This window comes from Xenopus laevis, chromosome 1S (genome assembly GCF_017654675.1).
Source record: "Xenopus laevis strain J_2021 chromosome 1S, Xenopus_laevis_v10.1, whole genome shotgun sequence".
Lineage (NCBI taxonomy): Eukaryota > Metazoa > Chordata > Amphibia > Anura > Pipidae > Xenopus > Xenopus laevis.
The window spans coordinates 154384575-154398116 of NC_054372.1; the positions used below are offsets into that span (position 1 = coordinate 154384575).

General features: G+C 40.3%; 1 protein-coding gene across 4 annotated transcripts in view; it reads right to left on the reverse strand.

Moving 5' to 3' along the window:
* Positions 1–338: 338 nt before the first annotated feature.
* znrf3.S (zinc and ring finger 3 S homeolog) overlaps positions 339–13542 on the reverse strand; it is a 99416-nt gene continuing 86212 nt past the window's right edge. For 3 of the 4 annotated variants that reach the window (XM_041576898.1, XM_041576904.1, XM_041576896.1), the window contains 7 exons: positions 10267–10341; positions 8110–8241; positions 7226–7336; positions 6299–6466; positions 4909–5011; positions 3073–4653; positions 339–804 (listed from right to left, as the gene is read on the reverse strand). In XM_041576898.1, the coding sequence (XP_041432832.1) occupies positions 773–804; positions 3073–4653; positions 4909–5011; positions 6299–6466; positions 7226–7336; positions 8110–8241; positions 10267–10341 (2202 nt within the window). In that variant the 3' untranslated portion in view covers positions 339–772. 4 annotated transcript variants of the gene reach the window in all.

The following is a 13542-nucleotide window of genomic DNA, read 5'->3' on the forward strand; positions in this document are numbered from 1 at the left end:
AAGACATTTAATCCAGTGTTGCCCTCTTGTGGCAGCAGTAGGTCCATGACCAGAACATGTTTATACTCCTACAACACAACTAGACGTTCAAGCAAAAGAAGATAAAAGAGGGGGGGGGGGAAATCACAATAAAATTGGCACATAATAGTGATTTTAGCTTATAAATGCTAAACAAAAGAAAATAAATTGTATCAAAACTCATAGCTACAAATTAGGAATCTATTTAGAAGGAGCTCTAGTTAAATATAAAAATATTCTAATTTTAAAGTCCTTTAAAATGGCAGAAAATGTTCAGTCCCATACACTTCAAAATATTTTCTGTATTTTTTTTTTTTTGTCTGGCCAATCAGCCATCACATGAAAATAATATTAATATTTTCTTCTTTATTTTATTGAAAAAATATATATCTCTCTTTTTTAATCAGGAAAAGACAGTTCTTGTGCATTACAAACTCTGAAAGAAAACAAGTTCTAAAACAACAACCAAAAAAATAATATATATTTATATTTATATATATATATTTATAAAATAAATGATAAAAAACCTAAACATATAGTACAGTTTCTCAAATTCTTGAGTCCACGGAATAAGACAGGTAAAAGTGGTTGTAAGGGCCGACGGATTCCAGATCATGTTGTATCCAATTTAAAAATATATATAAATTTTATATATATTTTTTAAGTGTTATCGATTTCTTCTTTAAAGAAAGTTCATTAAAAAAAAAAAAAAAACTTTTCACAAAGTGAATTATAGTCCAAGTATCCATAGTGCTCAGTCTGTGTCTGTTTGGTGGCAGTCCTGACCTGCAGATGCATGAAACACAAGGAAGAAATTGATGATAACTGCAGTTGAGTGTAAGACCTCATTATACATTATTACAGACTATAATTATGCATTTTAGAGGCTATTTTCTATTACAGAAGGACATTTTTCCTATATGCAGAGGGATCATCCTGATCCAACCTAAAACAGTAAGAACCACCTCCTATATATGGGTTCCAACCCATGGGTTAAAAAATTCTGTTAAATTTAATAAATGGTCTAGGGTTTTTCTTGGGTGTATTTCCTCATAGTGCAGAGTTAGGCTAGGGCCGAGATCAGCGCAGTGTGGCCCTAGCCTTAAAGGAACAGTAACATAAAAAGTGTTTTAAATTTTATGCAGTGTTGTCCTGCACTGGTAAAACTGCTTTGTTTGCTCCAGAAACACTACTATTGTTTATATAAATAAGCTGCTGTGTAGCAATGGGGGCAGCCATTCAAATAAGAAAATTCTCAATTTACACAGCAGATAGCAGATAAGCTCAGTAGAACATAATGTTATCAGTTATCCACTATTTATCCTGTGCCATATAGCCCTTTTTTAATTACCACCGTTGTTACACAACAGCTTGTTTATATGAACTATAGCAGTGTTTCTGAAACAAACTGATCGGTTTTACCAGTGCAGGGCAACACTACATGATATTTTCATTACTTTCATTTTTTGATGGTATCTTTCCTTGAACACAAAGGTGTGAATAGTCAAGTCAATGGCAAGACTAAAACTACAGCTCAACATACAAGTTCGAAAGCTGACCACAAACCGGCTGATAAAAATCTGCCACCTCAGCTACTCCAGACCAACATGGCACCTTACAGGCAAGGACCACATAAGATTGTTGATAAAGTCCTCTGCAGATGCTTCTGTAGAGACTTCTGTTAAGATCAGTACGGTTTGACTGTGCTCATAAATCGCCAAACGTGCCGCTAGTTTGACGATCTCATCAAACAAGGGAATCTGTTTGTGCATGGCTACCTTTATACAGATGCACAACAAAGACCAGCTGCAAATTGTCTTTGGACTACCAGCATCTATAAAGTACACAAAGTGAATTTTAAAGTAAACTTGCCCTAGTAGCCACAAATGATTCAGTCAGTAGAAAAGTAATAAGAAACAGACATCTGGGTCTGTTTTAACTAGAAATATCTGAAAAAAAAAGTACCCTAAATAATTAGTCTGCAAAGTAGGATGATATCAGGTGTCTAATTCGAAATGACTTTCTGTTACAAACCCCTATACGATATTGTGGTATAAGTAACCCTCTGTCAAGTCAGAAAAAACTTGTTTCATTTAACAACTTTGCAAAGCGACTGTGTGTATTTCTTTTAGCATTGGGTCTCTGCTTATATCTCTTTCTTTAGCAATTTTTAGATGCCTAGCTAGGGCATTCAACTTAAGCTGGCCATAGACGCAAAGATCTGATCATACGAATCATCGAACGATCGGACTTCCCCCATCCCCCGACCTGCCACAAACCATTCCGATCAAATAAAGTAGAAAAGAACAGATCAGCCGATGTTCTGCCCCTGACAGCAATTGTACGAAAGTTATGTCCAACAAAAGCTGGTGACAGTCTCCCTCTGAAAATCATCGTACGATCGGCAATACATGCAGAGATATTACCTGCAGCCGACAGAAAACTTTTAACCTGTCCGATCGACCAAAAGACCGATCTCCATGGGACGAAAAATGTCGGGACTCTCCACACACGGTCCAAAAATCGTACGGATCCTGGATTCGTAAGATCAGATCTTTGCATCTATGGCCAGTTTAAGATATCAAGGTAGTTGGTCTGTTGCTCTAGCTTAGGAGTGCCCACACTTTACTAATGTGAGGTCTACTTTTAGCGATGTTGTCCCATAACGATCTACATCCATGAAAGCATTGTTAGCATTTTGTTCCATGGAAAATATTACTTAAATATTATATTGATTTATGAGAGAATGTATATTGCTATATTTAACAAACCTATTTTTCTTATGTAACCTTAACATAAATATCTGAATGAAAAGCATGAAACAGGAGGGTGATAAAGACAAGCTGTTTGTTGACAGTGTCTTGAGATCTAATGATCCCCAGCTAAAGGTCTACTGGTAGATCCCAATCGACCTTTTGGGCACACCTGCTCTAGCTCTCTAGAAGGAATTCCTCAGCAGAGACAAGACCCACAAACAGATGTATTTAATGTCAGGATCCTTTATAAACATGCTTATAAAAATACAATTATTTTTATGGTTTGTGTTCCAATTACCTGTGGTACTTCCTGCTCTATCTTTTGCTGTACTTCGACATAGGGCACGAGTTTCTTCTTCTAACATGCAGCAGGGTCCTTCTTGACAGTACAGTACCTCCTCCTCGTCACCCTCCATTTCCCAAGATACATGTCCCACATATTCAAGCCCCCCTTCATATCCTGGATCCTCAGGAATGATAGGGATAGGCTGGCCAGCTTCACAACCAGCAACAGCTGCAGCTGCCGCCGCTGCAGCTGCTTCTGCCAAGGCATATTGGATGCTGACCGCATAGTCCTCATTGTAGCAGCTACCATGGTTTTCCTCATAAAGGCAACAGGACCTAGAAGGATGGCCCAGAACAGTTCCTGGGTCTGTCCGATGCAGAATGTTGGAGGTAACACTATACAAGCCTCCACTGGAGGAAGGGCCCAATGTTTGATGTGGCTCTGGACCCAAATATAAGGTAGTGCAGTCTGAGCTGGGATCTCCAGCTTGCCTCTGAAAGCAACAAGCACAGCCCTTTTCAGGCCCTCTCCTGTCTTTTCCACCACTTTGAGCGATGGAGACTGAGGCATCTGGAACTGTCCCAGAAGATAGTACTGCCCCACGGCGCTCTAAGGAAGAATTGCTGCTATAATTCATTTCCATGCTGCAGCTGGAGAGACGGTCCCGTGAAGGTGAATTGGGGAAGGTCTGGTGAGATCTGCATTCCACCCTCCCTCTCCCTGTACCTCCCTCCCCTCCACTTGCAGGGGCATCCCCTCCACCAGTCTTAGCAGGGCTGCAACTCCTGTATACATAGGGATCAAAATCACTACTTAGAGAACTGCGGAAGGTGGAACAGCTGCCATACACCCCCTGGTTGCTGGCTTCAGTGCAGTCCAGCATGGAATCACTTGATGATGCATGCCCCTGTGCAGAACTGGCGCTGGAGCTTGAGCTAGAGTCACTGCAGGGAACATCAGCCAAGTACCCACTGCATACTGAGCGATGTTGGTGTTGGCTGTGGAGGTAGCAGCTTTCAACAGAAGAAGGTGGTGCCATGTGCATCATGGTAGGCGCAGGCTGGTAAAGCATATTGCCTGAATGAAAGGAATGGTTATGGCCATTCTCAACAACCCTTGAGGCCTGACTTCCACCAACCTCCTGTTGGTGGGGGAAGCTTAGGCCCTGGAAGTAGTAGTGCTGGTACATGGTCTCATACTGAGAGTAACAAGTGCCATTGTTAAATCCACGCCCATTGTACTTAGCACGGCGAAAGGCATGCCCAGCTGGTGGGGCTGGGTATGGAGGATGCTCCAAGTCACAATGATGTCCTGAAGATGCATGGTCCAGTGATACAGGTCTATAACCAGCCAAAAAAGTTGGTGTACGAGCTGGGTATAGGTCTGGCTCCACTGGCCTTTCCACAGTCAGTACTGTAATGGGGTTGCCATGGGGACCCATGCTAGTACGGGTAGGATATGCAGCAATCGGTCCAGTGCGCTGTACTCTCCCTGGATAATGAACAGGAAGGATAACTCGCTGTTGCTGCTGCTGACGGCCATGACTCAAAGAGTTTTCTACACACCCAGGACCATGGCCTCCTTTCTTTTGCTCTATAGAAACAGAAATAACAGAAATCAAATGTAATCCTCTACAATCAACTGAACTCCTTTATTCTTGTTTCAGAAAATATGAACATCTGGGAAATATTTGGGACAATATGACTGGAATAGATTAGGTACCAGTAACAACACCTGCCATACCCATGAAATATGAATAATGACTGTTAAGTCACTTACTGTTTAGATAAATAATGCAAAAGACATCACATTGTTAAGTGCCAAAACTGTATAATTAGGAACACTTACCAATAATATTGTGCCGGCAGTGTGGGCATGTGTGGTTCTGTAGAAGCCAGGGGTCCACACATCTCTTATGGAATCGATGTGTGCAGGGAATGACTCTCAGCTCCTGAAGACGTAGGAGGGGAAAAAATAAGTTTTTACTGATAATCCTGATAGACCTTGTTATCCAAAAACATAGCCTGTCCATAGTAGAATACAGGTTTAGACAATAGTAACTACTTCTAGCACCTCATACAACAACACAGTAAAAAAAAAAAAAACAGACCCTTTTCCCCTAATTAACTTTGTAATCAGTTCTGAACCAAATTTGCATTTGGACAGCAAATATTAAAGTCCACCCATATCTGGTCTTCAAACTGGGCCTGCAATGCACTGCCTTGGGTTCTCCTAGTGAGATTGTAGAGTTTAGGAACCTGTACATCAACACTTACATCCAGCATTACAGAAGAATACAATAACCAAGGATAGAGAGCCATCATTTAATGGATCTGGTAAATATGAAATAAGCCCTTTGCTTACGAACCGAGCTGGAGGGATGTGCAGTATGTGAAATAAGTGAGCATGGAAATTTAGGACGGGTATAAGGCAGCGGTGTTCTCTAATGCCAGGGCTGGACATTCCTCGTCTTAGAAGATTGGAAGGAGCCTTTCCCCTACATTGGTTGTGTAAATGAAGAAAATACTTGCTCTACTTAAAGGAATTGTTCAGTGTAAAAAAAAACCCAAAAAAACTGGGTAAAAGATAGGCTGTGCAAAATAAAAAATGTTTCGAATATAGTTAGTTAGCTAAAAATGTAATGTATAAAGGCTGGAGTGACTGGATGTCTAACATAATAGCCAGAACACTACTTCCTGCTTTTCCACTGATTCGTTTTTTTCCAAATGGGCTATAACTGGTTGCCTTTGAATCAAAGCTGCATGCTAAGGACCAATTGCAAACTCAATGAACAGATATTTAACATGTGGCCCCCCTTCAAGTCTATTTACCCAGTTTTTATCTTTACACTGAACTGTTCCTTTAAGCCATTCTGTGACTGTAATTCACCTGATGAATAAATGGTTCTGTGACTAGTTGTGCCCCACAAATCGTCAGCCCTTCAGATTTCCTAACCTGTCCAACAGATATATTTTAGTATCCCTGTAAAAATCTCCATCCGAACGGATATCGAATTAACAACCGATCAGTACACAGAACCACTACGGTATTTGTACGCATCCAACCATCATGCTAACAAGGATATAGATACACCATGGTGAAATATTCACTGAGCTACAGTTCAATTGATATCCAAAAGATAAAAGCACTTGCACTCAAATCTCAAACCGTTTGAGTGTCAATCAACCCCCCCATCTTCCACTAGGAAGCACTGATCTAATCCTATATTAGAGCTTACCTCTCCATCAATGTATTTTTCAAGGCATATGGCACAGTCAGATATGGAGCTACTGCTTAAGGTGTCCAGGCCACCACAACTGCCTTCCCGAGAAACTTTCCCTTTAGCCTTGAACTTTCGGGTCTCCATTTTTTCTAGTGCCTGAACAGCCATCCTATTCATGGAATTCTATTAAAAAGAGAATAAGGGTTACAAAATCATCCATGTTTCATATCTGGCCAAGGAACAAAGGAATCCTTTGTCAAAATATCTCACAGGGTCTACTAAGAATTAATTAAAAAAAAAAGACACATGCAATTTAAATTACAGCTTTGATTAATGGAATACAGTTATTGCAAGAGGTGCACTGACACCTAATGTAAAAAATGGTAACTGCAATGATATGAAAAAAAATGAATACAACAAATGAGTTGTTTTTCAGCATTAAGCTGGCCAAGACGCAAAATAAAGTCAGTTTTCGGACTATATGTGGCTTGTCCCAATGTTTATTGTGCTATGGCAATTGGTCCTTTAGTTGATCGGACAGGTTAGAAGATTCCTGTCGGCTAACAATAATATCTCTGCATGTATTGCCTGATGATAACAATGGGTGATGGTCTCTTCTATTTGATGGATACAACTTTCGCACAACTGCGGTCTGTCAATTTAAGGCCAAAACATTGTCTTATTTGCTATAGTTTAGTTAGTGGTAGGTCGGTAGATTGCAATGAACAATGGTTCATTGTACATGATTATAAAATCTGCATGTCTATGGCCAACTTTAGTCCAACTGAATCAAACTGCAAATTCTCCCTCCTTCTAATGCTGGCCGGGAAGCTGCTCCTGGTTTCCTACTGTACACAACCCCTAATCTTTAGCCATGCTGCACACAGACACAGGTTTTGCATCGCTCATCAAAACATCTTCCCTGCCAGTAAAAACCAATACCTGGCTCCGTCGCTGCTTTAATTTGATCTTGATAAGGAGAATAAGACAGACCAGAGACACCACCACGAAAAAAGCCAGGAAGATTCCCATGTCAAAATACTCTGTTGGTTGCTAAAGCAAGTGGGAAAAAAGACCAAGAGAACAGTTATTACAAAATAGATATTAGATTACATTTACTTTTTTTATCAAAAATGTAAATAATTATTTTTCCTATCTCTATACCTTTTTTTAATGAATTCTGTAAAATTTGGATTTTTTTTTTATTTAAGATAAAAAAAAAAAACTACTCCGATGTCAACCAAAAGATGCATATCATATTATGTAAAGAACTTTAACAACATATTTTTGCGTTAGGAGCTGCCAATTTATGGTGCTCTGTTTTTTCCCTAACAGAGCACCTGACATCCACCAGCAAATTATAAGAAACAACCTGTCTCTGTCCATTCATTGGCTAATGTAACCTAGCAGGTGTGTGCTTTCTTGGTGTGTGTGTAAGCACAGTGCTTCTTATGAGCCAGAGGGATTGACTCTAGCACTTAAAATTTTATTTTTACAAAAAAAAACAGATATCAATTTAAAAAAATGTGGATTATGTGGGTAAAATAGGGGTCTATGGAAGATGGCCTTTCTGTAATTCAGAGCTTTCTGGATAATGGATCCCATACCGATATAAAAGTATATTTTTCATAAAAAGTCAAAGATGCTTCATATACAGATTGTTTCTTTAACTTGAATGGCCAGGTCACAGATGTTTACTCAATTCATTCACCCAACTGGGCTCATCCAAAAGTGAGTAGCCTAATGACAGTCACCCAAGTAATAGGTGAATAAAAGCAGGGTGGCAGGAAGACATTCAGGAAGCAGGATATGTTAAACTTCCTTACCCGAGGAGGGCGATGTTGGATTCTTGCACGGGCTCCTTTCTGTTTGTTAACAATGTTCATGAGCTTAATAGCATCCATGCCCTTCATATAAACCACAGGCCTCTTAAGGGGGTCATCCAAACCCTGATTCAGCTGTAGGGTTAGAAGTGATTAGAAGTAAGACACAGAGGGAAAATGCAACCAGCTTCAATGATATTAAAGGAATTGTTGAGTAAAAAAAATAAAAACTGGATGAACAGGTAGGCTGTGTAATATAGTTAGTTAGGCAAAAATGTAATGTATAAAGGCTGATGTGACTGGATGTCTCACATAATAGCCAGAACACTGCTTCCTGCTTTTCAGCTCTCTTGGTTTCCACTGATTGGTTACCAGGCAGTAACCAATCAGTGACTTGAGGGGGGTCATATGGGTCATAACTGTTGCTTTTGAACCTGAGCTGAATGCTGAGAATCAATTGCAAACTCAATGAAAATCTATGTCCCATGTGGCCCCCTTTCAAGTCACTGACTAACAGAGTTAGAGAGCTGAAAAAAAGGAAGTAGTCTTCTGTTCTGTTATGTTAGACATCCACTCACTCCAGCCTTTATACATAACATTTTTGGCTAACTAACTATATTAGAAACATTTTTTATTTTGCACAGCCTATCTATTTACAAAGTTTTTATTTTCACATTGAACTGTTCCTTTAAGGACACTAAGGGCAACCGCAGTCATTCTGAGCAAAAAAAATTGCAAGTTTTAACTGAAAACAAAACCTGAACTATAAGCACTTTTATCAGGGCCACCATCAGAGGGGCACAGGGGGTACTACTGTACCGGGCCTGGGTCAAAGCCATGCCTTTTCTTCCATAGTCCCGAACCACTGAAGAGCCGAACAGCCCCAAGTCCCAAAGCCGCAAAAAGACCCGAAGTCACAAAAGGAGCCGAACCTAAAGTCCTGAAGCCACGAGTTCAGTTCTACTGAACACCAATGTGTGTGTTTTTTATTTTATTAAACCCCTGGCCACCAATGTATTATTTTAATACTCCACACATTATTCTTTAGGATGCTAATGTGTACAGACTACAGATAGATAGATTGATATATATATTGCTGACGTATTAACATAAATTAACAGACAAGTGCATTACAGTTCTTCAGATATATCCAGCACTAGGCACCCCGCTGCTAAACCACACTTGCAAACCAGCTTCGCGGAATTCTGGGAAAAGAGCAAGCATTGACCTGTTCTTGGCTGTTTCCCTCCTCTTAGTCTCTATTCTAAGTCTATAGCTCTTTTGTTTGTCAAGTTCAATTTAAGAACGTTTCTGAGCAGAAGAAGTTTTGTTTGATGAGGTTTTAAATGATCCGCAATGCCATGGTTTTTCCAGCCTCATCTCTGTCTGAACTTGCAGATCCCCGGGGTGCATTTATATATAAGGCTATATGGCGTAGCGCAAGATCGTTAAGTACAGACAAGAAATTTCCCTATGGAAAGAAATTCCTTCAAATAAAAAGTAAATTTTGAGGCAAGAGCTTACAAATAAAAGAAGAGAAGCACTGAGGTAAGTATTATGTATATGGGAGCAGCTAAAAGGCAATGAGTGAGCCTGGCCAAAGTCTAAAGTGTGTTCAAAGTGTATTTACAATTTATTGTATAAAAGGTGGCCATACATGGGCTGATAAAAGCTGCCGACAAACCGAGTTGACATCTTATTGGCCCATGTATGGGGCCCTCCAATGGGCTTCCCCGATCAATATTTGGCAAAAAAATGACCAGATGTCGATTGGGCAGGATTAAATATCCCGTCGGAGCGTGAACCACATCTGTACGTTGATGCAGTCCCGCGATCCGACCGCCTGTAGTCCTGCGTTACAATCCAATCGTTGGGCCATAGGCCCCATGATCAGATCAGTCAAGGTGGGCATATCGGGGAGAGATACGCTCGTTTGGCAACCTTTTTTTCGATGTGCTTGGATGGTTGCAGTCATTTACACAGGGGGGCATTAAAATAAGTGCAAAATGAATTTAAAGTGAAGAAGCATAAAGCAAGCAAACTGTACTCATTATACTTGGCAACACACAGATTACATAGAAAAAGAAGCACGTTAAGCATCAGTAGTTCATAGAGCATCATGTCTAATGACCACTCCCTCCACAAATAAATATTCCATACCTGTTCAACCGCATCAGGGTTGTCGGAGATATCAAATATGACAGCTGTGGCACCTCTCTGCACTGCCCTTTTTGCCTGAAAGGGAAAAAACATGACTATTATTAATCGGGCCACAAGGTTTTAAGCCCCCCGTTCCCCTCCAAACAGTCACTGAAAATCCAATAAGGTTGAGGTTTGGGAAATCACTTCTTCGTAAAGCTGTATAACTTTTATTGAACAATACATGAAGTTTAAAAACCACTGACCTAGTTGAGAAAACAATGTAGGGGAACCCAGCTAATAATAGACCAAGATATATATAGGATAGCAGGCCTGGATTGGCAATCTGTGGGTTCTGGCAAATGCCAGATAGGCTGCTATAAGGTGCCATAGAAAGTCACTTAGTGGGCTGTTTGGGCCTCTGTGTACCTGAAATGCCAGGGCCTATTTTAATTCTCAGTCCGGACCTGTAAGATACACATGGAATGGTTTCCCTAGTCATTAAATAATTAGTCAAAACTAGTAGCAAGTAAATATAAACAACCAACCAAAGTAAAAAAAAAAACTACAACTTTCAAACAAATAAAGACATTTACATCAAGGTATTGTAACTGTGTAACTGTAACATTTATTAATTATGCAAAAACAGTTGAGTTGCCCTTTAATACCGTTTCAGACAAGAATAAACGGTTTTCCCACTGCAGTTTGCTGCAGATGTGTGGCCCCTAGCATTCCAGCTGTTGTGCAGGTAAAGAATACTCTACACCAAGTTGTATTGTGACAACACCAATATGGAAATCAGTGCATCGTTTATTTCTAAAGCATTATACAGAACACACTTTTTATCTGCTGACCACTAGAGGTCGCTCTAGTGAAAGTAACTGTATCTGGAAGTCTGGCAACTTCCAAATGAAAGAATGTGGTTAATGAAAGGACTGATCAGCTATTTTACTCACAGCCCATCAGAACGAGCAACATTTATGAAAGTGAAGTGATGGAACCAACATTAATATGGTCATTGCTAAAGCACACGGCATTGCAACACATATACCAGCCATGAACAGCGGCCGTACACATTTCCTACTTTTGAACTAGAGCCAAATTGATGGCAACGCTTGGTCACAGAAAAGTAGGACACTCATAAACGTTTGATTTTAAAGCTTGTGGATTTGTGTGTGTGCAAGGAAAGCATGCCAAACTTCATGCGGGGAATGGTGGCTGTAAAGAATGTACAAGGTTTGAGGCCTTTTTGAAACAAGGGGTAAAGAGGGCCCTGCCCAAAAGAGCTTACATTCCACCTATATGCTGAAGAGAATAAGCAGCCCCGTGAATGGCACAAGGCCACATTGCTGGAGGGTGCCCAATATAATAGGCAATGCACCACTACATAAGATACACAGTGTGATATGTCACAATTCTCTCACTTACTATGGGAAACGCAGTTGAAAGAAACCATGTCTTTCTATGGGTATTTTGTATTTTGAAGGGATGAAACATCCGGCACAGAGCACACAACAAGTCAGCAAAGAATTACATTGCGCATATAAACTGCACTGAAAATGCACCGGATAAGAACTGCCGTGCAGGGACCCTAAGGTGGCATGGTAGCCCCCCAGCAGCTCTCCTACTCATTTATAAACTAATGTAAAGCACTACATACCTTGTTGGCGCTATATAAATAAATGGTGATGATGCTTAGTCTGCAACAATGCAGCGACTGCAACCTCCTAGCAAAGAATATTGATACAAAGCAGCAATGCCACATCTATAGTGCCCATGTGAGTGCCCTACTTGTGGCACAGGCAGCTCAGATTCGTATTTATGCAGTCAATAATTATTACTGGCAGTTCGTGGGGTGGGGGTGTTACATTTGAAATTAAGCAATAAAATGTACTTTAAAGGTGTTTAGCTGTACAGAGTTACCAAACCTTGGATTCCTTTCACAGTGAGAAAATAGTGTGCTGTGTATCTCTGCACCACTGCTTTCCACACAAACTCCAGCATCCACTCCACATTCCACAAGCCTCCCATATCCGGATCTTTAGGGCTGCCGGCTGGGAGCTTGCAGGTTTCCTTGGCAGGAGATCAAAGCAACAAACCCACAAACAGCAAGGAATGGAATCTTCTGCTCTCTTCTTCTCCCTCCGCTCTAGCATTCTCCCTGGTCTTTAGCTCCCTCCCTCCTGCATCTACTCCAACATGGCTTTTTCATCTTTAGCACTCTGTTCTTTCCCTGCACTCACATTTCAACCTCCACCACTAACTTACTTTATTTCACTCAAACTTAAAATGTATATGGTCACAAGCCTGCACACAGATACAGAAGCATAGAGGATATTGTATGACTAATGTGCCTTTAAGTTTAAAGGACAACAAAATTCATGTCCAGCCTAGTTATGTCTGCATTTACCTGTATTAAGTATCAATAAGGTTAACGTAATGGCTTTTCAGGCCTAGAATGAAAATGATCTTGATTAATCTTGATTATGAATAGAAGCTTAAGACGGCCAAAGACACAAAAATAAAGTCGTACGAACCAAAGTTTTGTAGGATTTTTCGGGCCGTGTATGGATCGTCCTGACATTTTTCATACCAGGGAGATCGGTCATTTAGGACAGGTTAGAAGATCTGTCGGCTATATAATAATTTCTCTGGGTGATTGTATTTGTCACACATAACTTGTACGATTGTGGTCATGGGCAGAAAATCGTCTGATTTGTTCTTTTACTGCAGGTATGGCATCCAGTATCCCGTTATCCAGAAAGCTCCGAATTACAGAAAACCCGTCTCCCATAGACTCCATTATAATCAAATAACCCAAATTTTTTTTAAATGATTTCCTTTTTTTGTAATAATAAAACAGTACCTTGTAATTGATCCAAACTAAGATATAATTAATCCTTAATGGAAGCAAAAGCAGCCTATTGGGTTTATGTACTGCTTACATGATTTTCTAGTAGATTTAAGGTATAAAGATCCAAATTACAGAAAGATCCCTTATCTGGAAAACCCCAGGTCCTGAGCATTCTGGATAACAGGTCCCATACCTGTACTATATTAAATCTAAATGGCAGGTCGGAAGATTGTGACGTCTGATCGTTCATCAGATACAAGGTATATATCTGCATGTCTATGGCCAGCTTCAGCAATGGCTCCAGGCAAACATGATGCAGTGAAACTTTAGCACATAATTCTTTGCTGCGAGCGGTGATGTAAGACATCAAACAACCCGTGATGTCACAGCTAAGACACACTGCCCTCTCCCTTTAACTCTTCCCAGCACAGGAGTCAAAGTAA